Genomic DNA, 17,069 nt, shown 5'->3' with positions numbered 1-17,069 from the left:
ATCTTTGCAGCTTTTTCTCTGTACTATCAGCTTCTCTAGATAGCTTAACATAGTGGAAAATGTAGCCATTCTTGAAACCATTAAACCAGCCACGACTTGCAGTGCAAATCTGTAGGATATCAGCTTTTTTTCGTGGGATCTTCATGTATTACTAAGGCTATCTCTTTAATCAGAAGAAATCTTGTCCCCTAGTGCTTCAGATCATTAATGTGCTGATATCATGCCCCTTCGTAGGACCTACTTTTTACATTGACACATTCTGTAGCAGACCCACTATAGAAATTTTGCTTCCTCTTTTTTTTTTGCTCACCGTCATGGTAAAATTTGTAAAGTTTGAATTCTCGCAGGTCCTTTCTAATGGTTAAATCAAAGAGGTCCATGCATTGCTGATGGATTTCTTTCAGAAAGTGCTGGCACTACAGTTGTTTAGAAATGGCCGTCATGACATGTCTATAAGCTTGATCTGGGCCAGCTTCTTAAATGTCGTATTTCTATAGCTTTTAACTTATTTCAGGGTGATTTTTCCCCTTTTACAATGCATCGTTGTTTAACAGATTCACTGCACACTTTTGGTCCCATTCCACCATTTTCCCTTGTGTTCTGTACGATATTTGAGGTATACCAAAGTTATGCAAGAAATAGCTTACTTTAGAAACAGAAATTAGGTCATAGAACCAAGATGTATGATTCCAAGTGATGGAATTCATCAGATATCAATCCAGAAGTGAATGTACTGTTAATCTGTAAAGTCTTCTTTGGAGGATTTTGTTTAAATTTTTGTTTATTAAATTTCCTAAATGATTATATTTTCCAAAAATCCAGAAAAAATAACTGCTACTTAAATAGTAAAGTCAGTATAAAAATAATTTATTTTGTTACCTTAATGTCAAATTCAAGCACATTTCTACCAATATTTAGGTTTGGGTTCTTGAAAGCCTTGGAAAATTTTGTAAAAGTTTTCTCTTTTTCTGTATACTATTGCCATTGGGATCCTAGTATTTATAAATCATGTTTAAATATAAAAATTAGGTCAGTGACTCTCTGCTCATAAATTCCTGAAACACAGTGTACAAAAAGGAGAAAAAAAAGATCTCACCGATTCACTTTGGAGCTTAACAGCACTGAAAGATGACCGGACCTCTTCATTTGATGAACAGGAAACTGAGGCCAGAGAGAGAATAGTTGTCTGGGCTATAGCTGGTTGGGGTCCGTCTCTGAGGTTGAACTGAACTGCTAATGCTTTCTAACCTCTTCCTTGGGGTCTGTGATTCCTTTGGTGTGGGGCTTTCTCCTGGACCCTGAATAGGATATGAAGGGTGAAGTGATGCATAGCTAGTGGTTCTACTCGCTTTGGTTTGTCTACTTTTATACACTAAGGTCCTATATACCATTTCATGAGATAGCGTTCCATAGTTCTTGATATTGGAAAATCAATTCATTTCTCTTTGGGAATTGTATTAGTTTTCTATTGCTGCTGTAACTACTTACCATAACACGCATTTGTTATCTTAGAGGTCTATAGGTTAGCCTCCTGAGACAAGGCTCACGGGGCTGACATCATAGTGTTGGCAGGGCTGCATTCCCTTCTCCAGGCTCTGGCAGGGAATCCATTTCCTTGCCTTTTCCAGCTTCTAGAGGCTGCCCACATTCCTTGGCGCAGGGCCCGCTTCCTCTGACTTCAAAGCCAGCAACGCTACATCTCTGACCATTCTTTGTCTGACTACGCCAAGGAAAGATGATCTGCTTCTAAGAATTCACATGATTAGACCGGGTAATACTGGGGAGATACAGAATAATCTCCCCATTTCCTTACCTTAATCCCACCTGCAGAGTTTCTTTTGCCATGTGAGGCGGCCTAGTCGCAGGTACTAGGCATTCGAGTTTGGCATCCTTAAGAGTCATTATGCTGCCTGCCACAGGGATGAATGTGCTTTAAAGTGAGCAGTCACTTTAAAAACTTTATGTTAGTTTAGAAAGCTTTATAAACTGCTAAAATTTACCAAGGACTTAAATGACAATATGATAAGAATAGCTACCAACATCTGTGAAGTGCTTGCTTAACAACACACAGACACGCAGTGACTGCCAACTGCTTTAATTACATTCTCTTGTTTAATCTTTTCAACAGCTCTGTGAGGTTGGTTCTATTTTAATCTCATTTTACCTTTTAGGAAATTGAGGCCTAGAGAATTTTGATAATTGGCGCAAGGTTGCGTAACTAGTATATATGACAGAGTAGGATTTGAATTTAGATCTGTCTGACTCAGGCTTTTAACCAGTTCATTACTTCTATTTAGCTCTTAAGCAGTAAAAGTGTAACATAGTGTAGTGAAGTACTGAGAATATAATTTATTCAGAGAAAACCTAACAGTTGTTTTTAATAAGAAAAATAATTTGTTACCATGAATCAAAGCTTTCAAAACGCCATTTTACCAATTGAGCAAGGTTTAACTGATCAATATCAGTTGGTTGTATACAGATTTAGTGGTCAATTCTCAAAGTCTCAATTTAAATAGAAAAGAAGCCTAGGTTGCATGACTAAGGAAAAAGGATATAGCTACCTCAGCAATTTTTGGTGCTCTGACTGTGAAGATAAAGAATTTATTTCACAAATCATATCGTAGTCTAGTCGGTTAACAGATCCTGCTTCTACTCCTGCCGCCACCCGACGATGGAAACTCCAGGACAGTAGGGATCTTGTTTTTCTTATTCATCTCTGTATCTTGAGTACTTAAAACAGTGGTACCCATTTAACTGACACACAATAATATTTGATAAAAGAATGGAAGTTGAGAAACATCTGAGAGAATCAAGCCAGTTATCTATTCAAATGAGCCCGGGTCTGGACACTAGTTGAATTTCAGAGGAAGGTCTTTTCAATAGAGAATATTCTAATGTTTTTGGCTAAAAACAGACCAAGGTTAACTAGGTTGATATCAGATGAGTGAGAAGGTAGTGAGAACCCTGATAAAGCCAATGTATTTTCACATAAATCTTATGCATTAGGGAGAAACTAGGGTCTCACTTGATAACGGAGTATTTGAATCACAGATTGACTTTATTTCTTTATTCATTCTTCTATTCAGCAAATATTATTGAGCACTGTGCTAGTTACAGGAATATAATATAAGATGAATTAAAAGAAAAAAAACCTCTGACTTAAAAGAGCCGCTGGCACCTGGGTGGGTGAATCAAACCTATAAAGAGAATGTGCGTTGTATTCAATGGAATAATAGTGGTTTTTTGGGAACACAGGAGACAATTAACTTACTATTCAAAAAATACATAAATTGGATTAGTCATCTTGACTATATTTTAGGGGGAGATAATTTAGATTTATAGTGAAGTTGCAAAGATGGGAAAAAGTTCCATAAGCCCTTTATCCAGTTCTCCATTCTCTTGATATATTGATCAAAACTCAGAATTAACATTGGTACAATACTATTACCTAAACTACAGACCGTATTCAGATTTTGCCATCTTGAGTACACCTTCTAGTGCAGAGATGAAATCATGTGTGAAAGTGCTTGGTAAATAGTAGGCTAAGTACTAGTAGTAGGAGAAATGCCATCTGAATCTGCCCAGAGTAGGTCACTGATGGTGAAAGTTGCATTCTTGGAAGGTGGCTTTCATAATCTAACCATGAACTCTCTATATTTTAGCTTCCTTTAATAACATGTTGCGTTCCATCCCTGAATGTAATTAATTCCCTATGAATCTGCTATTTTAAAAATAGCTGTTATTGATGTGGTGCTTATTGTGTGCTTGGCAGTGTCCTGTTCAAAGTACGTGACACAGTACCCTGATTCCCGAGCTCTGTCTAGTCTCCTGTAAGGGAAACCCACGTTGCAGGGGAGGGAGCTGAGGCTCATGGAGGGTAAATGACTGAGTCAAGTTGGAGTTGGAACCTGGGCCTGCCTGACTCCAAAGCCCATCTTTTCCTCCTGTATGTTGTTTCCTGAATCATTTTTTTGTACAGCCTCCCAGAATTAGCATTTTCCAGGTTATACTTCTTACTGTGCAGAGCTTCATTTCATTTTTTATTCTGAAATGACTTGCTTTATGCTTTGAGGGTCTTCCATGCATTGTAGTACTCTGTGCATCTAAAATTTTTATGATTTTAAAGACCCATTGCTTTCCTTTCTTGGCCTTCCTCGTATCAGTCTGTAGGATTCTATAATGTTTAGTCTATTTCTTTGCACTGGCAGCCCTTCTCTTTGAACATTTTTGTGACCCTTCTTGATAGTTTCCAGCTGCTTTCCTTTTTTGTCTTGAGGCCTGACCAAAGCTATATGCAGTTTTTCAGGTGTTAATTATGTAATTTTGTACCATCTGAATTTATATGATCTAATATTTCCTGACTTTTCAGATGATGTATAGATAATGGCAGTCAAATCAGCACTAAATAATGATAAATAATTTTTTTAAAGATGCAGAATATTTTCACTACCGTTTTTTAATTAGATTTTGACAACTATGTGAAATAGGTAAGGCAGATGCTACTCCCCCTGCTTTTATGATCAAGATTATTGATCTGTTATTCTAGGCCCCAGGTTTGCTGATCCCCCTATTCTTATTGTTAAAAGAGACTATCCAAAGCTAGAGGCAGAAGTGCAGGATGTAATGTGTAGAGTTTAGTAATTTAAATTCACACACTGGAAACTATTAGCAAAGAATCTAATTAAACTTCTTTCTAAATAAAAACAAAACGAAAGATGTTTCTAGTGGCATGCTAGTGTCCCTGTGGAGGAAATGAAAGCTACATGTTGGCATGCCGAGTAAGCTTCCTTTAAGTTTCTGTTGCGTAATGTTTGTGAATCTTTGTGCTGAGAAAATTCTGTTGCAATTAGGAACTAATGGATTATCTCAGACTGTATGGGAAATGGCTCACTTTTACTTTTTAAAGATGCTTTAAGGAATTTATCTTTTATGTGAAATAAGGGAAACTATAAATTCTAAGTCTCCTTTATTGTGATCGTTTGTGTGTGTGTTGTCTGAAACCAGACTGCTTTTGCTCTGATCTTATGGTTTGACTTTCGAGGACTGTATAGAAAAGCATCACAGCCTTGTAGCTCTGTTAGATAGGTGACAAGACTTGATGCTTTAGATGATCAGTGATGCAGCACAGATTTTTCGTACTACAAACAGTCTGTTTAATTTGACTCTGGTCATTTTCGACCTCCTCAACCAGTTCATGACACTGGGAATCCTAAGATAAGAAACTTGCCTTCCTTGGTCTTTCCTGTGGGGTAGAAGTAAAATGATAAGTGTTCGATTGTTAGCTTGTCTGTGGACCCCCTTCAATGCAAAGAGCTACACAAAGTTTAAAGATCCTCAGGAAGTCAGCCTTGGGCCCTGCTTTAAGAAAGGACACAAGGTTGGTTACCTAAAACTGTAGTAAATAGAGCAGAGAGAAATTTAACCCTGATCTGGTAGGTCTCAGTGAGTCCAGAAGCCTCCTTTCAATCCTGGCATGTATCTTTCAGTGTCATTCGGTTTAATAAATTATCTGTGAATAAATAAGAAAAATCAGGGGCCGACCCAGTGGCATAGTGGTTAAGTTTGTGTGCTCCTCTTTGGCAGGCCAGGGGTTCACAGGTTCGGATCCCGGGCATGAACCTATACACTGCTCATCAAGCCATGCTGTTGCAGTGCCTCACATACAAAACACAGGAAGTTTGGCATGATTTTAGCTCAGAGCCAATCTTCCTCTCCACAAAAAGAAAAAGAAAGAAAAAAAATTAGAACCCTATGGTTACCAGGAAAGTTGACTGGCCTAAATGAGTAGATTTTAGAGGTCCTGAAAGGACTCATTTATTTCATGATTAGCTCTGCTAAAATTTTTTTTCTTCACAGAAGGAATAAGTTTTAAAGGGCTATGTGAAAAACAGATCATGGGGAACTAATATTGATAGATCATGCAAAGGTTTTTTTTCTTTTATACACAGTGCCTAAAAGTTTTGATGTAGCTGCCATTATTTAATTATTTAATTAATAATCAAGTTTAGTTTTTTGTTTAATTTTTTAAATTAAAAAAAATCATTGTTTAAGTATAATCAAGTGCTAACTCATCTTACCTGGGGATTTTATCCAGTTTATAACATGTAAATAAATTCCTTCTTTCACATGCAAAAAGAGAATTTCAGTGACATCAGTTAACTAAATGATTGTAATTCAGTTTGAACAAAGCATAATGGTTATGAAGATAAATGTCATTAACACATCAAGGTCATGCTAATGTGCTAAATTTACTGAAGCATTGAACACATTAGAAGAGAAAAACCCCATTACACTAAGAAAATAAACAAATATCAAATTTTCAGTCACTAGATATTTCTCCATTACTCTGTGCAGCTGACATATCGGAGGTGAATATGGCAGGTCTATATAACAAAGGAAGAACAAAAACCCTGCTTTTTGACAACAGAAAAGATCAAATTTGTTCATTTATGTCAAATGAAATTTGTTACCCGTCAGTTAGGTCAAACTGTAATGGATCCCTTTGAGCCTTGTATATTGATGCCTTGAATGAAGCTTGCAGGACATCTTCTTTATGTCCATGGTGAGAGGCTCTTGTAATTGGGGGCAGCTGTGGTGACAGCAGTAATTAGACAGGCCTGTCGAACAATTACCTTAAAGCTGCCACCAACTGTGCTGTGACTCACCCCGGCATCCGTCGTCAAGGTGTGTGCCTTTACACCTCGAAAGAACGACGTTCATCTGTTCAGAGCCTCTTGCTGTCTCCTCGCATAGGGGCTCTCAAGTTTCAGTGAACAGGAGAGTGAGATCTGGGGCAGTTCACCCTTGTGGCATTTGGCAGATGACAGACAACCACACGACTCAAAAAAATGTTTTTGTGTAATACCAATTTCAAGTATTCTGTCTTGTTTTATTTTCCCATAAATCATCAAGGTAGCTTAGAAAATTCGGCAATTTTCTTATCTACTTTCTCCCCCAGAAGTCTTTGCACTTGGGATATGTGAAGAAATGATCTGTCATGTGATGTATCCCGGGTTTTATAGGGAAAATATGGTCGCTATTAATATGTCAATAAATTAAATCCTGCATTTGAACTATAAACAAATCCGGCGTAGCACATTATTCGGGTTATTGCCTGGTCTTTAAGAGCAGGAGCTCTGGAGTCAGACTTCCTGCATCCAAATACTGGCACCACAATATGTCAGCTGTGTGATTGTGGCAGGTTGCTTTACCTCTCTGTTTCTGTTTCATCATCTGTAAATTGGCAATAATGATAGGCATACATAGCTCCTGGAATTGTTATAAAACTTAAAGGAGTTAATGAACATAAAGATCTTAAAACTGCACGGCACATGGTAGGCACTCATGTGTTAGCTATTATAATTCTGAAGGAGTTTATTGTTGAAAGTACTAAGAGGACCTCATTTTAACTTGATCTCATAGGCATTGAGAACTCTATTATAGTAGTTTTATGATTTTATCTTTGGCCCTCAACCTCTGAAATCCTGGGCAAAGAACTACAGAACTCCGTAGAAGAGGAGATTGCTAATTTCAGCAAAACGTAGTATCAGTATTTCAGGCTGAAAAATTCTTCTACCTATGGGGCCAGCCCAATGGCCAAGTGGTTAAAGTTCTGTGTGCTCCACTTCGGCAACCCAGGTTCATGGGTTTGGTTCCCAGGCACAGGCCTACACCACTCATCAAGCCATGCTGTGGCGGCAACCCATGTACAAAGTAGAGGAAGATTGGTACAGGTGTTAGCTCAGGGCTAATCTTAAGCTAAAAAAAAGAGGAGGATTGGCCACAGATGTTAGCTTGGGGCTAATCTTCCTCATCAAAAAAAAAAAAAAAAACTTCTCCTACCTAATAAATCTGCACTTATAAATCTCTCGCAGACATATGGAGAGGTGATCTGGTTTATCTAGCTTATTATGAGAAACAAAAAATTACCATGGTAGCTATGAAATGGAATACTCTTTCCTACTTTTCCTACTTAGACCCTGTAGACTGGGGTCAATCATTGAAGATGATCAACTTTGAGAAAGCAGAGGAGATGCTATTGAAATGTGTGTGCTCCTCTTGCTGAAATGCAAGCACAGCCTGGCCTCTGTGGGAGACTCTGAGATAAGGTGCCCTATAGGAACATGACTGCGATGAGCGGGGTCTTGGCTGAGGCAGGGTTCAAGTAGAGAACATTCTAAGAGCAACAACCAGGTGAGAGAAATAGAGGAGGACAAAAATTTCAAAGTAAAGATAGTACTACTTATTTGACAATTTTCCAGTTAGATTTACATTTCCTTTTCATTAGTGTTATACCGCAGAGAGTTGAAGAGTCCTAAACCAGTGGAATGCATAAAAATGAAAAATAATGTCATGGGGCCCTTAGATCTCTTTTGAGAAGGTGGGTGTGGACTCTGGAATAATTTTTGGACCTGTGTCTCCTCTTTGTTGGTATCTTCTGGATCCTTCTTCCTACTTATTCTTTCAGCTAACACTTGAGGTCCTACTTTGTGCTAGGCTCCTGAGATCCTATATATCTTCCACCTTATAAACTTAGACATTTGGATGTTTGAATATAGTGACAGTCAACATGGACACACACCCCCCCCACCACCGCCAATAGCCTAAAGCTCCAAATAGGGACTGTGATGAGCTACTAACTCCTGCTCCCCCTCCTTTGATTTGGTGGGGATACACTCCTTAAATGGACACCTCTTTTTTTCAGTGCAGCCTCTTGGGTATGGTACTCAGAGGTAGAATGCGATTAGGCATTTTCTATGGCCTTAGAATAAGCATCATTTTTGACTGAGCTGATGGTGGCTCATACCCTCAAATAGAGCGTTTAAAAGGATCATACTGTTTCAGTCAACTGGTAGCAGTTAACTGTGAGAAGTGAGACTTTGAGCACATCCATGTGTAAAACTCCCCGCCGATGGAAACTGGCATGCTTGGGAAGTCAAAGTTAAGACTAGTGGAAGCCAGCTTCGACGGTAGAAGCACAACTATTGTGAACAGTAGAAGTAAAATGCTGAAACAGCACCCCCAATTTTATTGTTTTAGGCTGTATAATGACACGTTGTATGCGTATGCTATGAGGATTAATCGGTATGCGCATAAACGGAATATTCAGTATTACACATACACATCCTCACACTTTATTAGGAGTTGGACATGGAATTGCTGAAACGGGATTTCCAGAGTCCAGCGATCTTAGCCACATTTCAGGCTTATTCCGAGTGTGTTTACTGGTTAGGTTTAGTCTGCTGCCTGTGATACGGAGTCAGCTTGAGAATATTTTATAATAAACCCCTGAATTTTATAGTGACTTTCTCTGAAATGAAGGCACCCACATGTTTATCTCATTCTCCAAATATCCTTGCTGAATACACAGGGACAGATGGCCGCCTATTTTAGCTCGTGGGGAACTCTAGTTAACCAGAGTCAGGAACGGTGTGTCTGAAGGATGATTCAGCTGGAGCCCAGGGCAGTGGGAACAGTAAGTCACATGTATGGCAAGCTTGTTGGCTGCTTAATGTAATTGAAGATCTCTCAGCGCATCAGTAGCTGTGGTTTTAACCTAGGTGTCTTCTGAATACCATTGCCACTAGAACTTGCTGCTGTTTACACAGTTATATTTACATCTTTTAATCTGATAAGATACATTTTCCCTTTTATAGTCAAATTTGTGAGTAGCTCAGGAGAGAAGACTAGATGGCAAAGCATGAAATCTTTGTTCACCTCTGTGCGTGACCATAATCTTCTCCGTAAGATAGCACAATAGGGGAGAAATATGATCAATAAAGGAGTTTTGGAGACATTCCTCAGTGATTTATTTACCTCCAAGATGACTGTAAAAAAAAGGGACATCCCTCCTTTGTCCAGGACTGATTAATGATCATCGTGTGGCTTTCATTAACATAATTGTCAGTCATCAGTTTTCACCGTGAGGTCTGCGCGTGTGTCACGTCAGACTTGTAAAAGATTTTATGCAGGGAGGACTTCCCTGGGATTGCAGCTGAAAGCTCGCTGGTACTTGATAATATTTCGCAGGTTTCCTGTTTAATTTGTTCAATGTGTGGAGGGTCTTCAGATGAACTGCACAAACCTGGGGAGTGGTGATAGGAGCTGGCTCTGCATCGTCAGATCCTTCAAAGAACAGAAACAGCAACTTATCTAGTGTCACGTGCTATCAGCCTATCTCAGCAGCATGTACACGCTAAAATTTGTTTCCTGTTCCTAAGAATACAGTACAATATTTGAGATAGCAGCACTGAATATATTTAAAAAATAAGTGCGCAGGAGATTAAAACGAGCATTGCTTGGATAAATGGTTCTTTTTACAAATTTATTTCACCTGTATCACAAATATTTATTCACACATTCAATTATTGGAATAAATGAACATACGGCCTTAAATTTTTGTGTGACCAGAATGTGAAATAAATATTTTTGGATTGCCGCCATGATTTGTTTTCTACATGGTGTGACATATCAAATAAGAGATGCAGAATTGCAAAAATAGACTTTTTAAGTACACCTAGTATACTTTCTTGCTTTGAGTTAGAGTCAGAAGAATATGTCTGTGATCTTTTAGAGGCCTTTAAAACACTTACAGCCTGTAAAAAGAAGTGTTTGTAATGTGTGTGGCTTTGCTCTGAGGGTTTTTGAGTTTCTATTTTAAAGCCTGCTCTTTTTTGCACTTTACTGTCAGTCTCTGTTGATAACATTTCTAAGGATATGGATACATTCATATTAATGTCAAGCAAGTTTGAAATAGATTTCGGCAAAGACTGCCTAAACCTTGCACTATGATTAAATTGTTTCAGGGTGTGGAACTGCTGCCTCTCCAGAAACACGTTGAAAGCAAACTTATGAACTGTGGTAGACCAAATATGACTCAGTCATGCCAGGGCTGCTCAGAACACCTACTGCATTTGAAGCACTAAATTAGCATTGCATTTGCCTTCCACCAGTTTCTAATTAACAGACCATTTACACTTAGACAAGAATTGAAAGACAAGTAAAAATTTTTTGCAGTTTTAAAATATAAGTACTCAGTTCAAAAAATTGCCCCCAAGTTTAGGAACGAGCCCTGGCCTTGTGAAGTTATACCTGAGTATTAGAAAGTATTTGGTGGAGTAGTGAGATATTTTTTCAATCAAATAAATGGGATTATTTCATGTAAGTAAACCATATATCTGAGAAACATACATACTTTTATAATGTATTCCTTTAGCCTGTAATTATTATTTTATAATGTCATGAAATAAAATTTACTCTATTGAAAATTTTCTCATTATGGATGGATAAGAAAGAAGACAGAAACCATGCGTGCTTAATATTAGTTTCCATTTTTGTCAAGTATCTGTGAAACATCCAAGGCTGTTCCATTAGTGTGGTTATGTGGGAAGACAAAGAAGAATTTGCTGTTGCCACATCTCCAGGATTCTTGAATTTGAGCTTCACTAGGAGTGGGTGAGGACCTTTGTATGGTACTTCTCCAGAAGGTACCACTGACCGCAGAAACGCCCATGGGCAAGGGTACAGCTGTGTGGCTGTGTTGGTGGTGCACAGATTTGTTTCTCCATTTATGTTGTGGAGAATTTTGAATTAGCTCCTTAAAACAGCTGTTCTCTGAAAAGCTGGATATCCTCATGTCATAGATGGTTTCCCCTGAAGGACACAGGAGGGTCGTTATTACAAGTGGACTTCTAGGGATCAAAGTCAGAGGAATTGGGAGCTTCTGCACTTCTTGAAACTATGTGCAACAGAGAGAAACTGAGGTAGTCATTAGAGGTATACTCGAACCCCAAACATCAAGCAATGTTTATACATGAGGGTCAGCTTGAGGAGTAGATATTTTAGCTAACAAAGCCCTTACATATGAAGGGCTCTGTCTCATTACGTAACAGATCATCTCTTACGGACAAAGGATGTACCAGTCTTTGCACACGAACCCCCAAGGAAAGGATAGATGTTGACCTGACAGATGAGTGATGGTTTTCATCCCACAAAAGGACTAGTAGGATGGAGCCCCAAAGTCATGGTTATGAGGTTGAACCACATGAGGATTTCAATGTCATTCCATTCACAGAATTTAACTGGAGGATATAATCTTAAGAGCTACATTTATAAATTATAACACAAGTATTCCCAAAAATCTCCTTTGTGACTGCAAACTTAACCAAGACTTTAAAAGTACTTAAGGAAGTTTGAGTCTTTTATTCAATGCCAGAAAGACCAGTTGAAAAAGGCAGAAAAACAAAGAGAAACCAAGCCTCCTTTTTATTTTCCTCTGTGTGTGTGTGTGTTTGTATATATATGTACACATGTATTTTTTTTTGGCTTAATCGTTTGAAATTTAGCTTAGTCGTTGAAATTTAGTAGACATGATGGCATTTCTCCCGTGAATACTTCAGCAGATACCACGTAAGAACAAGGACATTCTTCTGCATAACCACAATGCAGTTATCATACCTGAGACATTTAATTTTGATACAATAGCTTTATTCAGATTTCCCCAATATCCCAATAGTGTCCTTTATAACTTTTTTGTTTTTTTTTTAAAGATTGGTAGCTGAGCTAACAACTGTTGCCAATCTCTTTTGTTTTTTTGCTTTTTCTCCAAGTTTTTCTACAAGTACATACTTGTATATTTTTTTCAGTTGTGGCTCCTTCTAGTTGTGGCATGTGGGACACCACCTAAACGTGGCCTGATGAATGGTGCCATGTCTGCACCCATGATCCGAACTGGTGAAACCCTGGGCCACCGAAGTGGAGCACGTGAACTTAACCACTCGGCCATGGGGCCAGCTCCTATAACTTTTTTTCCCCTGACATAGATCCAATTAATAGCTACACATTGCATTTATTTGTCATGTCTCTCTAATCTCCTTTAATCTAGGTCAGTTTCACAGTCTTCTTTTGTCATTCATGACATTGACATTTTTGAAGCCTAAACTAGTTGTTTTGTAGAATATCCCCCAATTTGAATTTGTCTGTTTTCTCACATTTGAAATCAAGATTCTTAATAAAGAAATAAGAAATAAATAAATGAAGCCAGGAGGGTAAGGAGAGGGAGAGGTGAAAGAAAGCGCGTGCGCACGCGAGAGAGCAAAGGGAAGAGAGAAAAGAAAGGGAAAAGAGAGGTAAGCGGATTTCATGAAAAATTGTTCATTCAAACTAAACAAAACAAAATCTGGTAGATTTGTATTCAGACTGTATTGACTAACAAATGGATGGACTGGTGGGGAGGCAAACATGGTGTTACCTGCGAGTGCAGGATATCTGAAGTGTTAGGTTTAGAACATTTTTCTTAGAGGCAAGGGAATGAACCTTGAGAGTTTTGATCGCATGCCAAGTGAAAGGTAAAATTCAGTGAAAACAAACAAAATTTCAAGCTAGTTCTTTTAGTCTGTGTGGAAAATAATGTGGTAATGTCTTTTCCTTAATACATGTAAACCAGTTTCCTGGGTGCCATTTAGCTCCAGCAAATTGTTTTCTTTAAAACCCTTCACCAGGCTTTACAAAATGGAAAATGGTCTTAAAGTGTTAATAGGAATATACAGACACTATTCCAGATAGATGAGAATTTAGGCTGTTTTTATAAACCTCCAAAACAGAGATTCATGAACCACATCTTAAAGAGAAGACTCCTATGAAAAGTGTTCAGGAAGTAAACCTTATTTTCAAGCTGTCAGAAAAAAAGAACCAGACAAAATCATCGGGTAGCCAAAGCTAAGAACAGCTGAAATAAGTTTTCCAACTTGCCACTATGTCACCCCATTAAGTGCCTGCTTCTCCACCTCATCTCCCAGCCTCCAAATAAATAAAAAGCAGGACGTGTGATTGTGGGAGCAATGCTAAGAAACGACAACGTTCAAATGGTTTTTGCTATAATTTATTGGAGCCTTCATATGTTCATTCCTGACATTTTTTTGATTTACGTGGTAAGGGCAGAGTTCTAGAAAAACTAACATATCCTGAGTGGGAAAGGTATAGCATTTCCTGTTCGTGTTTAACGTGGCTCTGATTCTTGTCCTTGGAGTCGTGATTGCCATACCCAGTGAATAATTGCGCACTGGCTCAGGCAGCACCGTCCCATTTGCTTGGATGTGTTTTCTGGGGCTTCCTGGGAATTCCTGAACTGGAGCAGAGATAGACTTTGTAGTTGCCTTTTCTAAGACTCAGTGGAAACTGAGTTGTTGGGATCTCAGGTTCTGTGATGTTGATTCTTAAGTGAAATTTATGTGCAGAGGAAAATCCATTCATTATGCTTTTATTTTTCTTTAAAATTGTTTTATTATGAAAAAACCAGGCGTACTATCTAGAATTGTATAACAAACTACCACGTGTACCTGTGGCCCTACTTATACAATAATCAACTTCTTAGTAAATTTGTTTCATCTTTATGCCTATCCATTCCCTACCACTACCATTTTATTTTGAAGCAGCTCCCAAGTGTTACAACATTTTATCCATAAATATTTTGGAAGAGAATGGAAACTCTTTTAAGCAGTCTTGCTTAAAATAAGAATAGGTGTTTAATGTAAAGTATTCTACAAGTTAATGCACAGTTTAGTTTCTCCCAGTCTCTGTTGAGAAGATTTAGAAGAGCTAAATCCAGTCAAATGGATAATTTGACGTGAGTGGAGTGGTCATCTGGAGTGCTCATTCATTGTTACGATTTATGAGTTCTCTTTGCACTTTGGGCCACCTGTGATGATAAGATAGTCTAACTCTGACTTTCCAGAACATTATAACCATGGACAAGTCAGTCACATGTCTCTGAAATTAAACTTCCCCATTTAAAAAATGGGTGTGATGCCTGCTCTGCCTATTCACAGAATTATGACGAAGATAAATTGTGATCATGCTTTAGAAATGATGGCCCAGTTACATATTCTCCTTTAGCATAGGTTTTTGGTTCTTTGATAGGACCAATGTTCAGGATTTTTAATGGTATCAGAAAATGAAAAGATTGAAGAAGTAACTAGCTGGAGTTTTTTTGAACAATAATTTTATAGTCTAAGTTCTCTTTTTTTCCGCTGAGTGTATTTTATTTGGGCATTTTATTCTTCTCCAAGTTGAGATACATTTTGGGTGACCCCTCTTTTTTTTTTCTCTCTCTCTCAGATAGTAAAGCCTTTGGGAATGGTGTCTTGATCAGGCTCACCCCAAATTAATGTTTCTCTTTGAAAGACTACTGGGTGACCAGAACATCTTTTTTCCTTCTCTTGTCTTTTCTAGCCTTGCCTCCCCGATTGAAAGAGATGAAAAGCCAGGAGTCTGTGGCAGGCTCTAAACTAGTGCTTCGGTGTGAGACCAGCTCCGAGTACTCTTCTCTCCGATTCAAGTGGTTCAAGAATGGGAATGAGTTAAACCGAAAGAACAAACCACAAAACATCAAGATACAAAAAAAGCCAGGGTAAGTATAATGCCTATAACAGCAGAGGCAGTGTCTAGCAATAGAATGATATAAAATATAAAAGTTACTTACAGCAGAATAAATACATTTACTCTCAAAAAACGTGATTTACCGTAAATGAAATGATTTTTCATTATATCATGACCAGAAATTGTGTCATTATATAGGAAAGAATTTGAAGTTTTTGATTCTTAGAACTTCTAGACCGGGAAAGAAAGGGATGGATGTGCAAAGAACCGTAGGGTGTGGGGGGAGATAGAGGAGATGAAGGAAGATGGTATTAGTGATAGTGGTTGTAATAGTAATAAGTTAGATCCTAGGATTCAATTTCTTCAAAATAAGACAAATGCTGAGTACCTCACAGTCAAAATCCGGACTTCATTATAAAGCTTAAAGCATACGTAGATTTATGGAAAGAGTTAGAATGTATTAATCTCTTACTTGAAAGTAGTTGAATTTGAACTGTTTTCAAATAAGTAGTTAATACATAACAATTATACCTAATAAGAGTTTTCAACTGACAATTGTATTAAACTGCATCACTACAATAGCAGATCAAAAAATTAGGTCATCCTGGGTAGTCAGAATCTTACGTTTTCCTGCCCTCCTTGAGGAAGTCTGTATTTGGAGCGCTTCATGTGATTCCTGTAACATTGGGAGGTATGTTCTATCCCGACTCTGAAATGATGCTCCTTTGTTATCCCTACCCTCTTCATTGAAGAAGTTTTTCTTCTAACACTAATGACATTTTTAAATGAGGGAAGAGATAAGTATTTTGGACTTTTGCTTATAAACATTCCTTTAATCAATGTGATATATATAATAGTGGTTCCAAGCTCAAAGCTTACATTTTCTTTACTCACACTTCAGAGGATTCCAGTGGAATCCCAGGTATACGGAAGAAACAATGAAAGATTCTCCTCTTGTACTTTGATTTTATAGGACGTCTGCCAAAAAGCTGTCACACACTCATGAGCAAGAGAAAGCAAAGTGATTATAATGGAAATTTAATTTAATCTTACCAAAGTGTTTAATTGCTATGATAACTATAATTAGGGATTTTTTTCCTTGTTTCCATGGTTTTACTATCTACCCTGCTTATTCTTGTTACTGATTGTGTCAGCAAGATCTCTTAATTTGGAAGTATAAGACAGCATGAGGGAAAGAGTGGGTCTCACTTTCTGCAGCAGGTGGTACTTCAAAGATACAAAAAATAATATTGTAAAGTGACATGGTGTTTTTATACATAATCTTATTTGTTTATTTTTTGCAACAATCCCATAGGTAGGAAAGACAGATGGAGTGTACATGGTGATTATCTAATTTCGCAGATTAACAGATTAAGGGTCAAAACAATGTTATACTTTGCCTGAATCACACAACTAGTAAGAAACTAAGCTGGAACACAAATCTATTTCTTATTCCTTGCTACCTCATTCCTTCTTTAAAAACGGGTAGCATAAGGGCCAGCCCTGTGGCATAGTGGTTAAGTTCAGTGTGCTCCACTTCAGCAACCTGGATTCATGGGTTTGGATCCCTGGCGCAGTCCTATACCACTTGTCAGCCATGCAGTGGTGGTGACCCACATACAAAATAGAGAAAGATTAGCAACAGATATCAGCTCAGGGCAAATCTTCCTAAGCAAAGACGAAAAAAGGATAGT

General features: G+C 38.0%; 1 protein-coding gene across 7 annotated transcripts in view; it reads left to right on the top strand.

Moving 5' to 3' along the window:
* LOC106824350 (pro-neuregulin-1, membrane-bound isoform) overlaps positions 1-17,069 on the top strand; it is a 213,333-nt gene that overhangs the window by 30,327 nt on the left and 165,937 nt on the right. For all 7 annotated transcript variants that reach the window (XM_014830610.3, XM_070499860.1, XM_070499858.1 and 4 more), the window contains exon 2: positions 15,229-15,406. In XM_014830610.3, coding sequence (XP_014686096.1) covers positions 15,229-15,406 — 178 coding nt within the window. The remainder of the gene's footprint in view (positions 1-15,228; positions 15,407-17,069) is intronic.

The sequence above is a fragment of the Equus asinus genome, chromosome 27, assembly GCF_041296235.1.
Source record: "Equus asinus isolate D_3611 breed Donkey chromosome 27, EquAss-T2T_v2, whole genome shotgun sequence".
Lineage (NCBI taxonomy): Eukaryota > Metazoa > Chordata > Mammalia > Perissodactyla > Equidae > Equus > Equus asinus.
The sequence above is the reverse complement of the archived record's forward strand: the minus strand, read 5'-3'. Positions and strand labels throughout refer to the sequence as shown.